This window comes from Pseudophryne corroboree, chromosome 1 (assembly GCF_028390025.1).
Source record: "Pseudophryne corroboree isolate aPseCor3 chromosome 1, aPseCor3.hap2, whole genome shotgun sequence".
Classification (NCBI taxonomy): domain Eukaryota; kingdom Metazoa; phylum Chordata; class Amphibia; order Anura; family Myobatrachidae; genus Pseudophryne; species Pseudophryne corroboree.
The window spans coordinates 208,987,977-209,012,651 of NC_086444.1; the positions used below are offsets into that span (position 1 = coordinate 208,987,977).

A 24,675-nucleotide genomic window follows, 5' to 3' on the forward strand; every position below is an offset into this window, starting at 1 on the left:
ATCACTGCACGCGGGTCCTGGGAAAGATGGTAGCTTCTTACGAAGCAATTCCATTCGGCAGGTTCCATGCCAGAATTTTTCAGTGGGACCTGTTGGACAAGTGGTCCGGATCGCATCTTCAGATGCATCGCTTGATAACCCTGTCCCCAAGAACCAGGGTGTCTCTTCTGTGGTGGCTGCAGAGTGCTCATCTTCTGGAGGGCCGCAGATTCGGCATACAGGACTGGGTCCTGGTGACCACGGATGCCAGCCTACGAGGCTGGGGGGCAGTCACAAAGGGAAGAAACTTCCAAGGACTATGGTCAAGTCAGGAGACTGCCCTTCACATAAATATTCTGGAACTAAGGGCCATTTACAATGCCCTAAGTCAAGCAAAATCCCTGCTCCTACACCAGCCGGTGCTGATCCAGTCAGACAACATCACGGCAGTCGCCCATGTGAATCGACAGGGCGGCACAAGAAGCAGGATGGCAATGGCAGAAGCCACAAGAATTCTCCGATGGGCGGAGAATCATGTACTAGCACTGTCAGCAGTGTTCATCCCGGGAGTGGACAACTGGGAAGCAGACTTTCTCAGCAGGCACGACCTCCACCCGGGAGAGTGGGGACTTCATCCAGAAGTCTTCCAAATGATTGTAAATCAATGGGGTCGTCCACAGGCGGACATGATGGCGTCCCGCCTAAACAAAAAACTAGAGAGGTATTGCGCCAGGTCAAGAGACCCTCAGGCGATAGCTGTGGACGCTCTAGTGACACCGTGGGTGTACCGGTCAGTTTATGTGTTCCCTCCTCTACCTCTCATACCAAAGGTATTGAGAATAATAAGAAAGCGAGGAGTAAACACAATTCTCGTGGTTCCGGATTGGCCAAGAAGAGCGTGGTACCCGGAACTTCAAGAGATGATCTCAGAGGATCCGTGGTCTCTGCCGCTCAGACAAGACCTGCTACAGCAGGGGCCCTGTCTGTTCCAAGACTTACCGCGGCTGCGTTTGACGGCATGGCGGTTGAACGCCGGATCCTGAAGGAAAAGGGCATTCCGGAGGAAGTCATTCCTACGCTTATTAAAGCCAGGAAAGAGGTCACAGCAACTCATTATCACCGCATATGGCGGAAGTATGTTGCATGGTGTGAGGCCGAAAAGGCCCCAACGGAGGAATTTCAACTAGGTCGATTTCTGCATTTCCTGCAAGCAGGAGTAAATATGGGCCTAAAACTGGGCTCCATTAAGGTACAGATCTCGGCTCTGTCGATTTTCTTTCAAAAAGAACTAGCTTCAGTACCTGAAGTTCAGACATTTGTTAAAGGAGTGCTGCATATTCAGCCCCCGTTTGTGCCCCCTGTGGCACCTTGGGATCTCAACGTGGTGTTGAGTTTCTTAAAATCACATTGGTTTGAACCACTAAAAACCGTGGATCTGAAATATCTCATCTGATTTTCCATATGGATAGGGCAGAATTGAGGACTCGTCCCCAGTTTCTCCCAAAGGTGGTGTCAGCGTTTCACCTGAAGCAGCCTATTGTGGTGCCTGCGGCTACTAGGGACTTGGAGGACTCCAAGTTGCTAGACGTTGTCAGGGCACTGAAAATATATGTTTCCAGGACGGCTACAGTCAGAAAATCTGACTCGCTGTTTATCCTATATGCACCCAACAAGCTGGGTGCTCCTGCTTCTAAGCAGACTATTGCTCGTTGGATTTGTAATACAATTCAGCTTGCACATTCTGTGGCAGGCCTGCCACAGCCAAAATCTGTCAATGCCCATTCCACAAGGAAGGTGGGCTCATCTTGGGCGGCTGCCCGAGGGGTCTCGGCTTTACAACTTTGCCGAGCTGCTACTTGGTCAGGGGCAAACACATTTGCAAAATTCTATAAATTTGATACCCTGGCTGAGGAGGACCTGGAGTTCTCTCATTCGGTGTTGCAGAGTCATCCGCACTCTCCCGCCCGTTTGGGAGCTTTGGTATAATCCCCATGGTCCTTACGGAGTTCCCAGCATCCACTAGGACGTCAGAGAAAATAAGAATTTACTCACCGGTAATTCTATTTCTCGTAGTCCGTAGTGGATGCTGGGCGCCCATCCCAAGTGCGGTTTATCTGCAATACTTGTACATAGTTACTGTTAACTAAATCGGGTTATTGTTGAGCCATCTGTTGAGAGGCTCTGTTGTTTCATACTGTTAACTGGGTTTCATATCACGAGTTGTACGGTGTGATTGGTGTGGCTGGTATGAGTCTTACCCGGGATTCAAAATCCTTCCTTATTGTGTACGCTCGTCCGGGCATAGTATCCTAACTGAGGCTTGGAGGAGGGTCATAGTGGGAGGAGCCAGTGCACACCAGGTAGTCTAAGATCTTTCTAGAGTGCCCAGCCTCCTTCGGAGCCCGCTATTCCCCATGGTCCTTACGGAGTTCCCAGCATCCACTACGGACTACGAGAAATAGAATTACCGGTGAGTAAATTCTTATTTTTTGCAGAAGAACTACAAGTCCCAGCAAGCCTTCCCCGCAAGCGGGTACTTGGAGAACCACAAGTACCAGCATGCGGGGGGGAAACGGGCCCGCTGGTACCTGTAGTTCTACTGCAAAAAAAATACCCAAATAAAAACAGGACACGCACACCTTGAAAGTGCAACTTTATTACATACATGTCGACACACACACATACTTACCTATGTTGACACGACGTTCAGTCCACTTGTCCAAGTAGAATCCACGGGGTGTACCTGAAAATAAAATTATACTCACCTAAATCCAGTGTCCAGTGATATTTGTAATCCACGTACTTGGCAAAATAAAAAAACGCATTTACCCGATCCACACGGACTGAAAGGGGTCCCATGTGGGGTCCCCTTTCCCCGAATGCAGAGACCCCCCGTGACTGCTGTCACAGAAGGTCCCTTCAGCCAATCAGGGAGCGCCACGTCATGGCACTCTCCTGATTGGCTGTATGCACGTCGGAGCTGTCAGACGCGCATCGCACAGCCCCCTCCATTATCTTCAATGGTGGGAACTTTGCGGTCAGCGGTGAGGTCACCCGCGGTCAGCGGCTGACCGCGGGTAACCCCACCGCTGACCGCAAAGTTCCCACCATTGAAACTAATGGAGGTGCTGTGCGATGCGCTGTCTGCCAGCTCAGACGCGCATAGGGAATCAGGAGAGTGCCAGGACGTGGCGCTCCCTGATTGCCTGAAGGGACCCTCTGTGACAGGAGTCACAGGGGGTGTCAGCATTCGGGGACAGGGGTCCCATGTGTAAACATGGGACCCCTTTCAGTCCGTGTGGATCGGGTAAATGCGTTTTTTTGTTTTGCCAAGTACGTGGATTACAAATATCACTGGACACTGGATTTAGGCGAGTATAATTTTATTTTCAGGTACACCCCGTGGATTCTACTTGGACAAGTGGACTGAACGTCGTGTCAACATAGGTAAGTATGTGTGTGTGTCGACATGTATGTAATAAAGTTGTACTTTCAAGGTGTGCGTGTCCTGTTTTTATTTGGGTATTTTTTTTGCAGTAGAACTACAGGTACCAGCGGGCCCGTTTCCCCCCCGCATGCTGGTACTTGTGGTTCTCCAAGTACCAGCTTGCGGGGGAGGCTTGCTGGGACTTGTAGTTCTTCTGCAAAAAAACATTATTCTTTAATTTTACTCAAGGCTATCAGCCCCCCATCCGCAGCCCTTGGATGGGGGGGACAGCCTCGGCCTTCACCCCTGGCCCTTGGGTGGCTGGGGGGGGACCCCTTGATTGAAGGGGTCCCCACTCCTCCAGGGTACCCCGGCCAGGGGTGACTAGTTGGGTATTTAATGCCACGGCCGCAGGGAGCGGTATAAAAGTGTCCCCCGGCTCTGGCATTATCTGTCCAGCTAGTGGAGCCCGGTGCTGGTACAGAAAATACGGGGGACCCCTACTCTTTCTCTAACGTCCTAGTGGATGCTGGGGACTCCGTAAGGACCATGGGGAATAGACGGGCTCCGCAGGAGACATGGGCACTTTAAGAAAGAATTTTGATTCTGGTGTGCTCTGGGTCCTCCCTCTATGTCCCTCCTCCAGACCTCAGTTTGAATCTGTGCCCGGACGAGCTGGGTGCTGTTCAGTGAGCTCTCCTGAGCTTGCTGTAAGAAAGTATTTTGTTAGGTTTTTTATTTTCAGGGAGCTCTGCTGGCAACAGACTCCCTGCATCGTGGGACTGAGGGGAGAGAAGCAGCCCTACTCTCCGAAGATAGGTCCTGCTTCTTAGGCTACTGGACACCATTAGCTCCAGAGGGATCGTACACAGGATCTCACCCTCGTCGTCCGATCCCAGAGCCGCGCCGCCGTCCCCCTCGCAGAGCCGGAAGACAGAAGCCGGGTGAGCATAAGAAGCAAGAAGACTTCGAAATCGGCGGCAGAAGACTCCAGTCTTCACAGAGGTAGCGCACAGCTGCAGTGCATTGCTCCCACACACACCTCACATACTCCGGTCACTGTAAGGGTGCAGGGTGCAGGGGAGGGGCGCCCTGGGCAGCAATTGGGACCTCTTTGGCAAAAGTTTAGCATATATATAGTTGGGCACTGTATATATGTATGAGCCCCCGCCAAGGGGGCTCATACATTCTGTCCCATATTTAAGTGGGACAGAAGCGGGGCTTCTTCCTCAGCACTTACCAGTGCCATGTTTTTTCTCCACAGCACCGCTGAGAGGAAGCTCCCAAGCCTCTCCCCTGCAGATACACGGTAGAAGAGGGTAAAAAGAGAGGGGGGGGGGCACATAATTAGGCGCAAAAATCAATATAAACAGCAGCTACTGGGTTAACATTAAGTTACTGTGTTATTCCTGGGTTAATAGCGCTGGGGTGTGTGCTGGCATACTCTCTCTCTGTCTCTCCAAAGGGCCTTGTGGGGGAATTGTCTTCAGATGAGCACTCCCTGAGTGTGTGGTGTGGCGTTACGTGTGTGTCGACATGTCTGAGGTAAAAGGCTCCCCTAAGGAGGAGATGGAGCAAATGTGTGTGTGAGGGGTGTCTCCGTCGACAACGCCGACACCTGTTTGGATATGTGTAATTAAGTGCTAAGGTGAATTTATTGCACAAAAGATTAGAGAACAGACAGGGAATCTACCCATGTCTGTCCCTATGTCGCAGAGACCTTCAGAGTCTCTCAATGCTCACTATCCAAAATAATAGACACTGATATCGACACAGGGTCTGACTCCAGTGTCGACTACGATAATGCAAAGTTACAGCCAAAATGGCAGGAAAGTATTCAATATATGATTATTGTAATAAAAGATGATTTGCATATCACTGATGACTCATCTGTCCCTAACACAAGGGTACACATGTTTAAGGGGAAGAAAGCTGAGGTAAATTTCCCTCCTCTCATGATAAAAAAAGAGCGGGAATCTCCAGACAAGAGACTGCAGTTTCCCACAAAGAATTCTCAGGGAGTATCCTTTCCCTACTAGGGCCAGACTACGATGGGAATCTTCCCCTAGGGTGTCACGTTTGCCCAAAAGGTAGCCCTGACTTAACAGCTATCCTCAGGGATCCTGCAGATAGCGTGCACATTCTGGTACACTACTCAGACCGGCGATTGTGTCGGCATGGGTTTATAGCGCTGTAGCAGCGTGGACAGCTACCTTATCAGCAGAGATTGAGACCCTAGTATGTATATATATATATATATATATGTATATATATATATAGATATATATATTAAAGATACTGTCTTAAGATATATATATATATATGTGTAACATGCCCAAAGAGACATTAGTCTACTGGGTTCTAGAGTCAACGCTATGTCGATTTCTGCTTGACGTGTCCTGTAGAATATGCAATGGACAGGTGATGCCGACTTAAGAGGCATATGGAAGGCTGAGGATTGTGTGGAGAAGGGATCTCGGACCTGGTCTCCACAGCTATAGCTGGTAATTCTGATCTTTTGCCTTATATTCCTGCACAGCCTAGGAAAGCACGACATTATCAAATGCAGCCTTTCGAACACAAAGAAACAAGAAAGTCCGAAGTGCGTCCTTTTTTGCCAGAGGCAGGGGCAGAGGAAAGAAGCTGCACAACACAGCTAGTTCCCAGGAACAGAAGTCCTCCCCGGCCTCTACAAAATCCACCGCATGTTGCTGAGGCTCCACAGGTGGAGCTAGGCCCGGTGGGGGCACGTCTTCGTAATTTCAGCCACAAGTGGGTTCACTCCCTGTTGGATCCCTGGGCAATAGATATTGTGTCTCAGGGATACAAGCTGGACTTTGAGGAGATGCCCCCTCACCGACGGCCCTGCCGGCTTCCCCCCACGAGAGGGAAATAGTGTTAGCTGCAATTCACAAATTGTATCTTCAACAGGTGGTGGTCAAGGTTCCCCTCCTTCAACAAGGAGGGGGTTATTATTCGACCATGTTGTAGTCCCGAAACCGGACGGTTCGGTCAGACCCATATTGAATTTAAAATCCCTGAACATATACCTGAAAAGGTTCAAGTTCAAGATGGAATCGCTAAGAGCGGTCATCGCAAGCCTGAAAGGGGGAGATTTTATGGTGTCTCTGGACATAAAGGATGCATACCTTCATGTCCCCATTTATCCACCTCATCAGGCGTACCTCAGATTTGCGGTACAGGATTGTCATTACCAATTTCAGACGTTGCCGTTTGGTCTCTCCACGGCCCTGAGAATCTTCACCAAGGTAATGGCGGAAATGATGGTGCTCCTGCGGAAACAAGGTGTCGCAATTATCCCGTACTTGGACGATCTCCTCATAAAAGCAAGATCAAGAGAGCAGTTGCTGAACAGCGTATCACTTTCTCTGGAAGTGTAACGGCAACACGGCTGTATTCTATATATTCCAAAGTCGCAGTTGGTTCCTACGGCTCATCTGCCTTTCCTGGGCATGATTCTAGACACAGACCAGAAAAGGGTTTATCTCCCGATAGAGAGAGTTCAGGAACTCATGACACTGGTCAGGGACCTATTAAAACCAAAACAGGTGTCAGTGCATCACTGCACTCGAGTCCTGGGAAAGATGGTGGCATCATACGAGGCCATTCCCTTCGGCAGGTTCCATGCGAGGACTTTTCAATGGGACTTACTGGTCCGGATCACATCTTCAGATGCATCGGTTAATCACCCTATCCCTCAGGGCCAGGGTGTCTCTCCTGTGGTGGCTGCAGAGTGCTCACCTTCTCGAGTGCCGCAGATTCGGCATTCAGGACTGGGTCCTGGTGACCACGGACGCAAGCCTCCGAGGGTGGGGAGCAGTCACACAGGGTAGAAATTTCCAAGGTCTGTGGTCAAGTCAGGAGACTTGCCTTCACATCAACATTTACAACGCCCTACGTCAAGCAGAGACCCTGCTTTGCGGTCAACCAGTTCTGATTCAGTCAGACAACATTACCGCTGTGGCTCATGTAAACCGACAAGGCGGCACAAGGAGCAGGGTGGCGATGGCGGAAGCCACCAGAATTATTCGCTGGGCGGAGAATCACGTAAGCGCACTGTCAGCAGTGTTCATCCCGGGGGTAGACAACTGGGAAGCAGACTTCCTCAGCAGGCACGACCTCCACCCGGGGGAGTGGGGACTTCATCAAGAAGTCTTTGCACAGATTGCAAGTCGGTGGGAACTGCCACAGGTGGACATGATGGCATCCCGCCTCAACAAGAAACTACAGAGGTATTGCGCCAGGTCAAGAGACCCTCAGGCGATATCTGTAGACGCCCTGGTGACACCGTGGGTGTTCCAATCGGTCTATGTATTTCCTCCTCTTCCTCTCATACCCAAGGTGTTGAGAATCATAAGAAAAAGAGGAGTGAGAACAATACTCATTGTTCTGGATTGGCCAAGAAGGACTTGGTATCCAGATCTGCAAAAAATGCTCACAGAGGACCCGTGGCCTCTTCCTCTAAGACAGGACTTGTTGCAACAAGGGCCCTGTCTGTTCCAAGACTTACAGCGGCTGCGTTTGACGGCATGGCGGTTGAACGCCGGATCATAGCGGAAAAAGGCATTCCGGATAAGGTCATTCCTACGCTGATAAAGGCTAGGAAGGACGTGACAGCTCAACATTATCACCGTATATGGCGAAAATATGTTGCTTGGTGTGAGGCCAGGAATGCCCCTACGGAGGAATTCCAGCTGGGCCGTTTCCTTCACTTCCTACAGTCAGGAGTGACTTTGGGCCTAAAATTGGGTTCCATTAAGGTCCAGATTTCGGCCCTATCCATTTTCTTTCAAAAAGAGCTGGCTACTCTACCTGAAGTTCAGACGTTTGTGAAGGGAGTGCTGCATATTCAGCCCCCTTTTGTGCCCCCGGTGGCACCTTGGGATCTTAACGTGGTGTTGAGTTTCCTGAAATCCCCCTGGTTTGAACCACTCAAAACGGTGGAATTGAAATATCTCACGTGGAAGGTGGTCATGCAACTAGCATTGGCTTCGGCGTGTGTCAGAATTAGCGGCTTTGTCACATAAAAGCCCCTATCTGGTTTTCCATGCGGATAGAGCAGAGTTGCGGACCCGTCCACAATTCCTGCCAAAAGTGGTTTCATCTTTTCATATAAACCAACCTATTGTGGTACCTGTGGCTACTACTGACTTGGAGGATTCCGAGTTGCTTGATGTGGTCAGGGCTTTGAAGGTTTATGTAGCCAGAACGGCTAGAGTCAGGAAAACAGACTCTTTGTTTATCCTGTATGCTTCCAACAAGCTTGGTGCGCCTGCTTCAAAGCAAACTATTGCTCGCTGGATCTGTAACACGATTCAGCAGGCTCATTCTGCGGCTGGATTGCCGCTGCCAAAATCAGTTAAGGCCCATTCCACTAGGAAGGTGGGCTCTTCTTGGGCGGCTGCCCGAGGGGTCTCGGCATTACAGCTGTGCCGAGCGGCTACTTGGTCAGGTTCAAACACTTTTGCAAAGTTCTACAAGTTTGATACCCTGGCTGAGGAGGACCTTGTGTTTGCTCCTTCGGTGCTGCAGAGTCATCCGCACTCTCCCGCCTGTTTGGGAGCTTTGGTATAATCCCCATGGTCCTTACAGAGTCCCCAGCATCCACTAGGACGTTAGAGAAAATAAGATTTGACTTACCGGTAAATCTATTTCTCGTAGTCCGTAGTGGATGCTGGGCGCCCGCCACAAGTGCGGTCTTCTTCTGCAATACTTGTATATAGTTAAGTTATTGCTGCAATAAGGTCTATGTTATTGTTGCATCAGGGTTGAACTGATGCTCTGTTGTTGTTCATACTGTTGACTGGGTAAGTTTATAACAAGTTATACGGTGTGATTGGTGTGGCTGGTATGAATCTTGCCCTGGATTTCCAAAATCCTTTCCTTGTACTGTCAGCTCTTCCGGGCACAGTTTCTCTAACTGAGGTCTGGAGGAGGGACATAGAGGGAGGAGCCAGAGCACACCAGAATCTTAATTCTTTCTTAAAGTGCCCATGTCTCCTGCGGAGCCCGTCTATTCCCCATGGTCCTTACGGAGTCCCCAGCATCCACTACGGACTACTAGAAATATTTTTAACGGTAAGTAAAATCTTATTATGTTACAGGTAATGTACATGACTTGATCTAACAAACAACAAACTTAGTTTTATCCATATTCTGTTTTTCAGAAAAAACATGGGAGTACGAGTGAACCGGCAGCAGCAGTTGCAGCTGGGGCTAGTAAGGTAATTAAGTTTAATTAGTGTTATCTATTATTTTTATTAAAGAAACATTCTGGGGTTACAAATATTTAGGCTTAAAGTGCAAAAATTGATGAGGGAGTACGCTGTACAGTACAGGGTGCATACATATGGTGAGATATTGACTATGCGATTTCCCTTGTACTCCCCCAGAGCCCAGAAGCACCGATATTGTCTATGAAAAAAGGTTAGACCGGGTCCAGTGACCCGGGAATCCAACCCGGCTAGCTGGTAGTGTTGGTCCTGGGAAGGACCCGGGTTGTTGTGCAGTGTAAAGCTGGGTTGATGCGACCGGCACACGTTTACAACATAGGGAGAGCCGGCACTAGGAGATTATCTCATTTCCAAGCACAGGCACTGGTCACATGTTGTGCAGTGACATCACCGACCCAGCAAAAAGCCAGGTCCAGCCGCCACTCTGAAAGGGGTCTCAGCCGGGTCGCACCCAGGTTGGATCCATATACCAAATTCCGGGTGCGCCCCGGCATTTTAGTGTAAAGAGGTATTACATAGCTTGTGAGAATAGTGAATTCTGCTGTTTGCTGCAGTGAATAGATGGCCATCAGAAAGTGACGGTTGGCAACCATTGATGCTCCCGATTCGATGGAAATACTTATATTTATTCTATATTGATAAACTAAATGAAATAGCACAACAGTTGTGCTGGTAACACTAGTGCTGTTCCTCACAACCAGGACGGAATGTAGTTATGTGACTGGTCACAACTCTCCCCCTACATCCTGAAGCCTCACAAACCCTACAGTCAGCATGCCGACTAAAAGGAACTATTCCCACTCATGGGTGTCCAAGACACCCATGGAGTGGGAATAGAACCTATAGCGAGACCGAGCCTGCAGCGTGGCGAGCGCAGCAAGCCCGCAAGGGGCTGCATTGCACTCACCTCCCTCCCGCCAACATTCTGCGGCCGGGATCCCAGCGTCGGATACCGACCGTTGGTAAAATACACCCAAACCCCCAGGACGGTGCGTGTGTTAATTTTAAGGCCAAGGCATATATATATATATATATATATATAAAGTCCACAAGGCCCAGCACTCCCGATATAAAACAATACTTAGCTGGTTGCCTGCATGAAATAGAGCTCTGTCAGCGTGGTATGGCAACGTTTCAATGCCTTTAATACATCAGAGCATAATAATAAAAAAAAAATGTGATTACACAGTACAAGGAAATAGTTATACTGTAATGACATGGTGTTGTACTATGCGCTGATTTAGGTATTTATACATTTTGTTCCCCTTGTCTGAGTGTATGATGTGTATGCAATTTGTATATGTTTAATATATATCACTAAGGCGTGTAAGGGTTAAGTCCTGTGAAGGAATAGGTGGAGTTATTCTGGCCTTTGGGTGGAGATTAGGCTGTTAGAGATGCAGCTTGGAATGGCTGCGTCACGTCATGTGTCAGTGAGATTTGGGAAGAGCCTAATTACGTAGCAGACACAGGGTGATTTGCCAACACACAAAAAATAAATTCTGATGTTGTGGTTAAATTGCAGTGTATATATCGCTGGGGACGCAGGGCTTTCTGTTGAGAAATCAGGTATGTGTGTTACTTCTCACAGAGCTTTCTCTGCTTCAGTGCAAGCAGCTGTCATTAGCCCTGGGAAACTATAATGGTGATATCTTGGGGGTTTGCAGAAATTCTAATGACAAGTTCAGAAGGCGTTTGTCTGGGGGGTGGGTGTGTGCAAACTACTTTGTTTTTTGTTGGCAATATCTGGAAAGTTTTGTCTGTATACAGTACTCACAGATCATATATATTGCAATAACCAAGAAGTGTACACTAGTCTTATATACAGGGTGTGGTGTTATTTGTTTGTGTGCTTTAGTGCTACTCTGAATGTAATGAGTGAATATTAGCCCCACACTGAATGCTCTCATTTACATTTTTTTCTCATTTTACAATACTCTGCTGTAATATGTGGCCACCATTCATCCAGCGTGTATATACTGTATGGGACGTATATATGGGGGCAGCTCGTGTGTGAACACTGACATCAGTCACTGGTGTTTCTGTTGCTTCATGCTGTGTGTCCATGGGGAGTGCCCTGGGCTCAGCATGGATTGTATCCAAAATGTGTAAATATATTTTAACACCAACTGAAAGGTGTCCAGTGAAATTTCGTAAGTACCTGCTGTGTTACCTAGTAACCCTGTGGTCACACAGGCCAGACCTTTGGTAGCTCTGTTACAGTAACCAAGCTAGGCCAGGTCCTGATTCAAGATGTACACAAGTGCCATTGTAGCTGCGATGCAATATGCAAACGTCGCAGTCGTAGGGATTTGTATTATGGCGCCCACTGAGATATGAGATCCGCCGCTTGTGTATAAAGACACAGAACATGTGTAATACATGAGCGTCCCAGTGTAAAGGGATGGTATGGTAAGGCTATACATACATTTCACCAACCCTCAGCACCCATCCCACCAGCAGCCGAAGGTTGTGACTTGATACACAAGCAGCATGGCAGTCCGACGTAAGACGCTGGAAACGTAACCGTGTACAGGATCGCAGCTGCAAGCTATTATATGCCTGCGTTTGAGTCGCCACTCCCCACTTACCACCCTCAAATGCTCCCTGACTGTCAATCATTTCGCGAATAAATCCTCATTAGGCCGTTGCTACAAGACCATCGCCGCACATGCACGGTGTGACTTTGATGCATGCACAGTAGCAAAACTCACTGCTTACAACAGTGACATTGTATTCACCTCTGAATCAGGCTGTTGGTTGGTGAAGGGCATGTATAGAATTACCATACCATCCCGCTCATGTATTACACAGGTTCTGTGGCTGATTAAATTAAGTCATCCAGCTACAGAACATGTGCAATTCATGAGTGTCCCGGTTTAAAGGGACAGTATGGTAAGCCTATGTATGTAGAAAGGATCTCCTGCTGTATATTCCAATGCAGAGGCAACTACTGGGTGTTGTCCATGTGGCTGAGGGAGGCTGTACTTACTTTCACCAAAATATTCTCTGTGTATATATTTTGTGCTGCTGACAAGCATTAATATTGATGCCTCAGAGTACCGCTGTAGTATGTATTTGTGTACATGTGGTGCTAGTGAATATAGGGATCTGTTTATTATTGATGGCTTATTGAGCCTCTGTAATCAATTATCCACCTTTCTTTGAGTTGCAGTGGTATATACTTAACTACAAAAAGCAATTCATTATTGTTAAGGGGAAAAAGCAGCTGTCTCCATGATCCCTGACACGACTACCAAAGTGTTACCCCTACCAACTGCGCATGCATGATCTGAGCTCACACATGCACATGCTCATGGACACTGGACTTGCAATGCAGAGGCGGTGAAGGGATCTGATCAGATCTCTCTTTGCAACATGGCACAAACAAACGTCATCTGGAGATTGCATTGGTTCCCACAGGCAAACTCAGAGAACTTTGTTTCCGGTAACTAGTATCTCTGCATGTGTAAGGGTCCCATAAGGGATCGTGACTACGCCCCATAGATTGTAAGCTGCACTCATGCAGGGACTGATGTGAATGAAGCATGTTTGCTCTTTAAGGGGCAGATTTAATAACACGTGATATTCTACTTATCACTCGTTAGGAATGTTAAATGGTGTTCCAGCCAATCAACTCTTAACTGTCATGTGTTTGGAAATTGACAGGAGCTGATTACCTGGAGCACCTTGTAACAAGATTTGTAACAAGTGATAACAAGAATATCACTTGCTGTTAAATCTGCCCCAAAGTGTTATGCAGGAATGTACTCATTCAACTAATACCCCTTTCAGACTGCCTGAGGCGGGTCGCACACGGGAGCCTGACACGGGATCTCCCAGCGTGCGACCTGCCGGGTTGGTGACGTCAGCGGTGACGTAATGTAGGCGGCACTTGAAGATCACATGATCTCCAAGCGCCGCCCGTACACAGAGAATGAACGGGAAACAGGTCGCATTGACTCAGCTCCCGTTCACACCGCACAGTGAGCCGGGTTGAGCAGTGAGCCTGCTCACAACCAGGGTTGAAATACCGGGTCACTCGACCTGGTATTTCAACCCTTGCACCTTTCAGACCACACGTGAACACGGGTTATGCGCGTTCATGGGCCAACCCGTGTTCAGAGGTGGCGGTCTGAAAGGGGTATAAGTGGATTTAAGCTCAGTACCTGGCAACTGCATGTTATTGCAAAATGCATGGACACTGCTGTGGGTATGGGCAGCTTAAGGCTCTCTAGCAGTTGGAATAGGGCACTGCCCACTGGACAACAGTTGGCTACAGATTTACACAGCTGTTTATACTATTCCAGAAAAAGGCTCTGTGCTAATCAGGACAGCGAGGCTGTGCCTTGTATATAGGGTAACAGAATGGGCTCTGCTGTGTACACTGGTCAGCAGAATGGTCTCTACCAAATATACTGGCCAACATAATAGATAATGCTGTGTATATGATATCACTTTAAACATGCTGCTTTTATTTTTATATTATTGGCATACTGTTGGCGGCAACTGGGCTCCGACATATGCAGTGTTGGCATAATGATTGCTGATATCCCAGCTAGCTGCATACCCGCGATATGCAGTAATACACTACAAGCCTATTACCTAAAATAGGTGTTCACATGCTCTGTAACAGGTTTATAGATTTAGGTGCACCTTATTCATCTCCCCTTTAACGTCATCACATTTATTTTCTTTGTTGTCTAAAAATGTTACTAAGTTGTGGGGATAACGTTTTGTACTTAAGGCTAATTTATTACAGTTACATTTATGAAGTATCATTGCAGCTTTAGGAGGTCTATAAGATTAACAGTGGAGAAGTTGCCCATGGCAACCAATCAGCTGCTCTGTATAACTTTATAGTATGCTAATTATAAATGTTACTTCAGTGCAGATTGGTTGCCATGGACAACTTCTCCACTCTTTTTACTGCTTAGTTAGTACATCCTCCCCCCTTCCCCATGTAGTAAGCCTTGGAGAAAGATAAAGTGGACGGTGATAAGTATCAACCAAAAAGCTCCTAACTGTCATGGCAGGTAGGAGCTGATTGTCTGGTACTTTATCTCCGTCCACATTATCTCTCTCCAAGGCTTAGTACATAGATCCCTTAGTTGTTATCTGTTTTCTCTGTCTGCCCCATGGCTTGTTATATAAGAAAGCAGTTATAGCTCAACAGTTGGTGCTGCTCAACTGACTGGTCAGGATGGATCACTTAGTTTGCGGATGATGTACTTTAGTGCATGTGTACAATAATCTGCTAATAGGTTGGCAATGTTTTAGATTCTATCACAATATGCCATGTGTCAGGGTGCATAGTGAGTGACTAGGCAGATCAGCCTAATTAGCTGATAGTGTTGTCTGTAGGGGTTGGGTGCGAAATTCCAGCATTCAGGCTCCTGATAGTCAGAATAACGAGGGATTGCAGTATTTATAACCTACCCCTAACCTCCCTGTCCTGCAGCTTAACCCTAACCCTTCCCCTTCCCCTAGTGCAAAGGTTCTCAAACACGGTCCTCAAGGCACCCTGATGGGCCAGGTTTTAAGTATATCCATGGCTTAGCACAGATGTTTAAAACAAATTGACTGAGGTACTAATGAAGTCATCTGTGGCCAAGTATGGATATACATAAAACCTGGACAATTGGGGTTCCTTGAGGACCATGTTCGGGAACCTCTGCCCTAGTGCCTAACTCTAACCCCAAGGCCAGTACTTACCTTCGGGATCCGTCGGGATTCTGACCATCAGGATCCATCTGTCCATATTCTGATTGTCTGGATCCTGACCGCATCCGGTCTGTAGTCTGAAGCTGGACACACATCTGAAGATTAGCATTCCAACTAGTTTGGAAGCAAATGACAATCGCCCATTTGCTCCCAAATTCTGGAAAACTATCAAACGGTCATTCGGACAAATTGGTTAAACTAATTTTACCAGTTGTCATTGCTCCCACACATTAACAGATGTTCATACTAACCATCCAGTTGGAATGATGATCTTTAGGTGTATGGCCAGCTTTAGTAGCCCGAGTCAGATTTGGGGTGGTTTAACATCTAATAGCTGCAGCATACAAACAATGCACAGACCAGAAATGCAACTAGCTGCTTTCTTAGCCCATTTGCGTTTATAATAAATGTCGGAAGAGACCTTTCTGCACTGCAAAGCTATTGTACCTGGGCACATAGTGCTTCCTAATACAAGAACACAAAGAAAGAAAAATCTTAGTTTTTACGTTCAATATCCATGATTACTGAACAATATGTATAATTCAAAGCTTAAAACATAAAATAAAATGTACAAGTAATGTATGTTATAATTATAAGCATTACTGTTGTTGTTTTTTTTTTTTTAAATTTATTTTATTTTATTTTATAGGCCTGTTCATTTAGGTATCATATGGGTAGTAAAAATAGTGGCGCATGCAACATTTATGCGTTTTCTGATGTGCACAAATACCCCATGCTTACTGTCATAGGAACTGTCACATAGTAGGTTTGCTCCTTTGCAGGGGAATCGGTTAAGATACCGCATGGGATCGCAGCGATCACAATGCAGACGCTGGAATCCCACACAGCGGTACAATGCGGGTGCCGGAATACCGGCAAGACAGGCTATTCTCCCTCTATGGGTGTCCATGACACCCATGGAGGGAGAATATAACCTGCAGCGAGCCACCGTGCCCACAGCATGGCAAGCGCAGCAAGCTCGCAAGGTGCTTACTAGCGATCCCCCCGCTGCCGGCGTGCTGGTGGCCGGGATTCCGCTGTTCATATACATCCCAGCCATCGGTATTTCATACTGAACCCGTTTGCAGAGTGTATGCAAAAAATAAAATTATATATATATATATAATTGTTTTACATCTACATGTATGTTGGCAGTGAGGCTTTCTCACATAAGCAAAGTTCTGTGGGATGGATCAGTGGAACTGTGAGTTAGGCAGAGCTGAATATTAGGGGTAATACACCTTCTTGTAGGTGTATCTTTTGCACCTAGTATAGTATCTGCAAGTATTGTTGACTAGAGGTAAACTAGGTGTGCACACAGGTGTGGTCACATCTCCAGATGCATACATCTCTGCACATGGGCAAATAAAATATTCTTGTTTGGCCAATTTACTTCCAACTCAGGCCTGCAGGTTTCAGTGGAGGCTATGTATGAACAAGGGGGGTCTTTCCAACCCGATCGCACGCTGCAGTTGTTTGTCGCGACCGCAATGTGCAGGAAACGCCAGGCAGCGTGGGACCTTACGAAGAACGCGATCGCAGTGGTGATTGCAAGGTGATAGACAGGAAGAAGGCGTTTCTGGGTGGCAACTGATCATTTTCATGACACGCCTGCGTTTCCCACACCACTGCCCACCAACACTACGTTGCTGCCCCTGAACGCCCACCGCCTGTCAATCACAATTAGATCACATCCTGTCTGGATGCAGTCGCATTGTGAAAGTCCGCGCGATGCGGTCACAGGGCCATAATTGTCCATTTACGATTTAGCAGTTTCTACAACTGAAGCTGAATAACCCTCTTAGTGTTGACCAATTCGATACAACCTGTGTAAATTAAAGCAAATGTCTGATTGGGTTTCACACATATGTGCTAAGTAAGTTCATTTACATTTTGGGTACATTGGGCCTACTCTGGTCTGAAAACTCACACATATCTAATATGTCCAGACAGGTGCATTTTTACATCAGCGACATATAAGGCTACAATACGATCTCACATGAACTGATGTTTATGCCACACTCTGTTGTAATGCACAGCCTGGTGATGCTAATTTGTCTATGAATCATTGCAAACAAAATTTACATAAACAAACAAGATCAGAGGCCACCGCTTATAAATGGTGGGTTTTTGTGTCATAAGTCAGTGTTCAGTAGGGGGGATCCTGTTTCTTCTAAGCAGTAACACAACTCCTCCAGCAATTTACTATGAATAGAAGAAGTTATCTTGCCTTTCTATGAGCTGTAAAAACACTTTTGCTACATCCTCATGGTTTATATCATCACATGCCTCCGCAACGTGTAATAGTTTCATACTTTGCAATAGGGATTGCATTATTATCCCATATATTAATTCAATATATACATTTTATATTGCAAGTGACCATAAAATGAGACATCAGATTTTGTGAATGTACAGTATAAAGTTCCGGCTGTCGCCTACAGTATGTTACATTTAGCAGACTTGTGTGATATTCTACTTAAATACGTTACCAGTTAGTGCTGAGTTTGGAAGCTATAATTAAGCTATTTTTAAAAGATATAAAATAAAATATAGTACATTGCATTAGCCACATCATTTAAGAAACAAAATAAATGAATACAGATTCCCCAAAATATACATTAGAGTATATTGTACTGAAAGACACCACATGTGTCTCAAATTGGTCAGTCTAAGTAGGAGTTTTTACTTCCATTTATATTATACCTAGTCTCTAGCCAGTGGTGTTAGTCTATTCCCGCTGCCTGGGGGCAAGTTGGAGTTCGGTACACCCCCCCCCCCCCCCCCCCCCCATTGTCTACGGTACTTCCGCCACCGACTCTTGCATACAGTACATAACTACACATTCCTAGCTGAATCCTTAATCCATTGTCTGGATACTAAGCAGTGTGGGACGGGGGCATGAAGGGCCCATCGGGGGAAGGCAGTGGTAGGGGCCCACGCTTAGAGGCTTGGCTAACCAAGCCAGTGCATGGTCTGGGCCCCTTGAGATTATTTATATTTCTCTAACGTCCTAGTGGATGCTGGGGACTCCGTAAAGACCATGGGGAATAGACGGGCTCCGCAGGAGACAGGGCACTTTAAGAAAGAAATTGGATACTGGTGTGCTCTGGCTCCTCCCTCTATGTCCCTCCCCCAGTTTGAATCTGTGCCTGGACGAGCTGGGTGCTACTTAGTGAGCTCTACTGAGCTTGCTATAAGAAAGTATTTTGTTAGGTTTTTTTATTTTCAGAGAAATCTGCTGGCAACAGACTCCCTGCATCGTGGGACTGAGGGGAGAGAAGCAGCCCTACTCTCTGAAGATAGGTCCTGCTTCTTAGGCTACTGGACACCATTAGCTCCAGAGGGATCGTACACAGGATCTCACCCTTTGTCGTCCGATCCCGAAGCCGCGCCGCCGTCCCCCTCGCAGAGCCGGAAGACAGAAGCCGGTGACAGAAGCAAGAAGACTTCAAAAGCGGCGGCAGAAGACTCCAGTCTTCAAACTGAGGTAGCGCACAGCACTGTAGCTGTGCGCCATTGCTCCCACATTAAACCCACACACTCCGGTCACTGTAGGGTGCAGGGCGCAGGGGGGGGCGCCCTGGGCAGCAATTGGGTACCTCTTGGCAAAAAGTAGCATATATACAGTTGGGCACTGTATATATGCATGAGCCCCCGCCATTATTTTACACACAAACGCGGGACAGAAGCCTGCCGCTGAGGGGGCGGGGCTTCTTCCTCAGCACTCACCAGCGCCATTTTCTCTCCACAGCTCCGCTGAGAGGATGCTCCCCAGGCTCTCCCCTGCAAAAACACGGTAGAAGAGGGTAAAAAGAGAGGGGGGCACATAAATTAGGCTACTGGGTTAACACTAAGTTACTGTTTGATTCCTGGGACATATAGCGCTGGGGTGTGTGCTGGCATACTCTCTCTCTGTCTCTCCAAAGGGCCTTGTGGGGGAACTGTCTTCAAAAAAGAGCATCCCCTGTATGTGTGTGGTGTGTCGGTACGCTTGTGTCGACATGTTTGGCGAGGAAGGCTATGTGGAAGCAGAGCGGGAGCAAATGAATGTGAGGTCGCTGCCGACGGCGCCGACACCTGATTGGATGGATATGTGGAAGGTTTTAAATGATAATGTTAATTCCTTGAATAAAAGGTTGGATAAAGTTGAAACCTTAGGACAGTCAGGGTCTCAGCCCATGCCTGATCCTATGTCGCAGAGGCCGTCAGGGTCTCAGTAGCGCCCACTATCCCAAATTGTTGACACAGACACCGACACGGAGTCTGACTCCAGTGTCGGCTATGATGATGCAAAGTTACAGCCTAAATTGGCTAAAGCTATACGTTATATGATTATAGCAATGAAGGATGTGTTGCACATCACAGAGGAAACCCCAGTCCCTGACAATAGGGTTCATATGTATGGGGGAAAAAGGCAGGAGGTGACCTTTCCCCCTTCACATGAGCTAAATGAGTTATGTGAAAAGGCTTCGGAATCTCCAGATAAAAAACTGCAGATTTCCAAACGGATGCTTATGGCGTATCCTTTCCCGCCAACGGACAGGTTACGCTGGGAATCCTCCCCTAGGGTGGACAAAGCTCTAACACGCTTATCCAAGAGGGTAGCCCTGCCGTCACAGGATACGGCCACCCTAAAAGATGCTGCGGATAGAAAGCAAGAGGGTACCCTGAAGTCCATTTACACACATTCAGGTACCTTACTAAGACCGGCAATTGCGTCGGCCTGGGTGTGTAGTGCTGTAGCAGCATGGACGGATTCCTTATCTGAGGATCTGGATACCTTAGACAAGGATACTATATTGATGACCCTGGGGCATATAAAAGACGCTGTCCTGTATATGAGAGATGCTCAAAGAGACATTAGCCTACTGGGCTCTAGAATAAATGCAATGTCGATTTCTGCCAGAAGGGTCCTGTGGACTCGGCAATGGACAGGCGATGCCGACTCAAAAAGGCACATGGAGGTTTTACCTTACAAGGGTGAGGAATTGTTTGGGGAGGGTCTCTCGGACCTGGTCTCCACAGCTACTGCTGGAAAGTCAAATTTTTTGCCATATGTTCCCTCACAACCTAAGAAAGCACCGTATTACCAAATGCAGTCCTTTCGTTCACAAAAAGGCAAGAATGTCCGAGGTGCGTCCTTTCTTGCCAGAGGCAAGGGTAGAGGAAAGAAGCTGCACAACACCGCTAGTTCCCAAGAACAGAAGTCCTCCCCGGCTTCTACTAAATCCACCGCATGACGCTGGGGCTCCACAGGCGGAGCTAGGCCCGAAATTTCAGCCACAAGTGGGTTCACTCCCAGGTGGATCCCTAGGTAATAGAGATTGTGTCTCAGGGATACAAGCTGGAATTCGAAGAGATGCCCCCTCACCGATATCTCAAATCGGCCCTGCCAGCTTCCCCCTTAGAGAGGGAAATTGTATTAGCTGCAATTCACAAATTGTATCTTCAGCAGGTGGTGGTCAAGGTTCCCCTCCTTCAACGAGGAAAGGGTTATTATTCGACCATGTTTGTGGTTCCGAAACCGGACGGTTCGGTCAGACCCATATTAAATTTAAAATCCCTGAACATATACCTGAAAAGGTTCAAGTTCAAGATGGAATCGCTCAGAGCGGTCATCGCAAGCCTGGAAGGGGGGGATTTTATGGTGCCTCTGGACATAAAGTATGCATACCTTCATGTCCCCATTTATCCACCTCATCAGGCGTACCTCAGATTTGTGGTACAGGATTGTCATTACCAATTCCAGACGTTGCCGTTTGGTCTCTCCATGGCACCGAGAATTTTCACCAAGGTAATGGCGGAAATGATGGTGCTCCTGTGAAAGCAAGGGGTCACAATTATCCCATACTTGGACGATCTCCTCATAAAGGCGAGGTCCAGAGAGCAGTTGCTGATCAGAGTAGCACGCTCTCGGGAAGTGTTACAACAGCACGGCTGGATTCTAAATATTCCAAAGTCGCAGCTGATTCCTACGACGCGTCTGCCCTTCCTGGGCATGATTCTGGACACACAAGTGGTCCGGATCACATCTACAGATGCATCGGATGATCACCCTATCCTCCACGGCCAGGGTGTCTCTTCTGTGGTGGCTGCAGAGTGCTCACCTTCTCGAGGGCCGCAGATTCGGCATTCAGGACTGGGTCCTGGTGACCACGGATGCAAGCCTCCGAGGGTGGGGGGCAGTCACACAGGGAAGAAATTTCCAAGGTCTGTGGTCAAGTCAGGAGACTTGCCTTCACATCAATATCCTGGAACTAAGGGCCATATACAACGCCCTGATTCAAGCGGAGATCCTGCTTCGCGACCAATCGGTGCTGATTCAGTCGGACAACATCACCACAGTGGCGCATGTAAACCGCCAAGGCGGCCCAAGGTGCAGGGTGGCGATGGCGGAAGCCACCAGAATTCTTCGCTGGGCGGAGAATCACGTAAGAGCACTGTCAGCAGTGTTCATTCCGGGAGTGGACAACTGGGAAGCAGACTTCCTCAGCTGGCACGACCTCCACCCGGGAGAGTGGGGACTTCATCCAGAAGTCTTCGCGCAGATTGCAAGTCGGTGGGAACTGCCACAGGTGGACATGATGGCATCCCGCCTCAACAAAAAGCTACAGAGGTATTGCGCCAGGTCAAGAGACCCTCAGGCGATAGATGTAGACGCACTAGTGACACCGTGGGTGTTCCAGTCGGTTTATATATTTCCTCCTCTTCCTCTCATACCCAAGGTGCTGAGAATCCTAAGAAAAAGAGGAGTGAGAACAATACTCATTGTCCCGGATTGGCCAAGAAGGACTTGGTATCCAGAGCTGCAAGAAATGCTCACAGAGGACCCATGGCCTCTGCCTCTAAGACAGGACCTGTTGCAACAGGGGCCCTGTCTGTTCCAATACTAACCGCGGCTGCGTTTGACGGCATGGCGGTTGAATGCCGAATCCTAGCAGAAAAAGGCATTCCGGATGAGGTCATTCCTACGCTGATAGAGGCTAGGAAGGATGTAACGGCTAAACATTATCACCGTATATGGCGAAAATATGTTGCTTGGTGTGAGGCCAGGGATGCCCTTACGGAGGAATTCCAGCTGGGCCGGTTCCCTCACTTCCTACAGTCGGGAGTGTCTTTGGGCCCATTAAGGTCCAGATTTCGGCCCTATCCATTTTCTTTCAAAAAGAACTGGCTTCTCTACCTGAAGTTTAGACGTTTGTAAAGGCAGTGCTGCATATTCAGCCCCCTTTTGTGCCTCCAGTGGCACCTTGGGATCTTAACGTGGTGTTGAGTTTCCTGAAGTCACACTGGTTTGAGCCACTTAAAACCGTGGAGTTAAAATTGCTCACGTGGAAGGTGGTCATGCTATTAGCCTTGGCCTCAGCTAGGCGTGTGTCAGAATTAGCGGCTTTGTCACATAAAAGCCCCTATCTGGTTTTCCATATGGACAGGGCAGAATTGCGGACACGTCCACAATTTCTGCCAAAAGTGGTGTCATCTTTTCATATGAACCAACCTATTGTGGTGCCTGTGACTACTCGTGACTTGGAGGATTCCGAGTTACTAGATGTGGTCAGGGCTTTGAAGGTTTATGTAGCCAGAACGGCTAGAGTCAGGAAAACTGAGTCGCTGTTTGTCCTGTATGCATCCAACAAACTGGGTGCTCCTGCTTCAAAGCAAACTATTGCTCGCTGGATCTGTAACGCGATTCAGCAGGCTCATTCTGCGGCTGGATTGCCGCTACCAAAATCAGTAAAAGCCCACTCCACAAGGAAGGTGGGCTCTTCTTGGGCAGCTGCCCGAGGGGTCTCAGCATTACAGCTTTGCCGAGCAGCTACTTGGTCAGGTTCAAACACTTTTGCAAAGTTTTACAAGTTTGATACTCTGGCTGAGGAGGACCTTGTGTTTGCTCATTCGGTGCTGCTGAGTCATCCGCACTCTCCCGCCCGTTTGGGAGCTTTGGTATAATCCCCATGGTCCTTACGGAGTCCCCAGCATCCACTAGGACGTTAGAGAAAATAAGATTTTACTTACCGGTAAATCTATTTCTCGTAGTCCGTAGTGGATGCTGGGCACCCGTCCCAAGTGCGGACTTCTTCTGCAATACTTGTATATAGTTATTGCTTAAATAAGGGTTATGTTATGGTTGCATCAGGGTTGATCTGATGCTCCGTTGTTGTTCATACTGTTAACTGGGTAAGTTTATCACAAGTTATACGGTGTGATTGGTGTGACTGGTATGACTGGTATGAGTCTTGCCCTGGATTCCAAAATCCTTTCCTTGTACTGTCAGCTCTTCCGGGCACAGTTTCTCTAACTGAGGTCTGGAGGAGGGACATAGAGGGAGGAGCCAGAGCACACCAGTATCCAATTTCTTTCTTAAAGTGCCCTGTCTCCTGCGGAGCCCGTCTATTCCCCATGGTCCTTACGGAGTCCCCAGCATCCACTACGGACTACGAGAAATAGATTTACCGGTAAGTAGCATCTTATTAATATATATATATATATATATATATTACTCCCCCCCCCCCCCCCCACCCCCCTGTGGGCCAGTCCAATCTGATACTAAATATACCAGGATACTTTTACAATGAAGCTAGATCTTGCATATTTTGCTCTCAGGTTCTCTACGTTTAGTGGGGAATTAAACTAGGCACAATATTTTTTCCAGTTTTTAGTGATTTTTTTTTTTTTTCTGGGCAACTCAAAAAAATATCTATTTTTGGACAAAAACAAATCTATGATAAGTTCACAAACCTTCGCGAAACAAGTCCTAATTATTTGGCTTTTTTTTCCAGAGCCTGCTGAGGCTCCCAAAAAAAAATCCCGATAATAGCTGCCGTGGCCACTGCTTTGGGGCTCATTGTATAGCCCTGGGGGATCAGTTAGTCCGCAGGAATTTAATTCTTCCCTTAATGTTAGATTTTTTTTTTTCCAGGAACTCCTCCAGCTTGCTGCTTACAGAAAAAAATAATCATCATCAGCCTTCAAAGTATAGAACACTATTATACATATATACAGCAAAATACCCAAATTCATTATAGCAACTTTGGTTAATAAAGGCTATAAAAAGTGTGATTCATTTACTATGACGTACCGCCCAAAGTGCTGCGAGCAAAAATGTGTGAGTCTGGCACGAAAAGGGACAGCGAGAGGTGGGAGTTCAGCTTCGGTTGCTGGTGTTTACACACCGCTGCAACGTCAATTTGCACCCTTTGCGGGGAATAGGGTTGACCCAATAGAGAATCTCTTTCCAAAAGTCTGGAAGTGTATAATTCAGATGTATCCTCATACACGATTGCTGCC

General features: G+C 47.5%; 1 protein-coding gene across 7 annotated transcripts in view; it reads left to right on the forward strand.

Moving 5' to 3' along the window:
- CAST (calpastatin) overlaps positions 1-24,675 on the forward strand; it is a 358,547-nt gene that overhangs the window by 223,251 nt on the left and 110,621 nt on the right. For 4 of the 7 annotated variants that reach the window (XM_063964046.1, XM_063964052.1, XM_063964047.1 and 1 more), the window contains one exon: positions 9,595-9,651. The exons of 2 other annotated variants lie outside the window; for them this stretch is intronic. In XM_063964046.1, coding sequence (XP_063820116.1) covers positions 9,595-9,651 — 57 coding nt within the window. Of the gene's footprint in view, positions 1-9,594; positions 9,652-11,099; positions 11,230-24,675 lie in introns of those variants that run through there. One more of the 7 variants, XM_063964051.1, reaches the window with a different exon arrangement.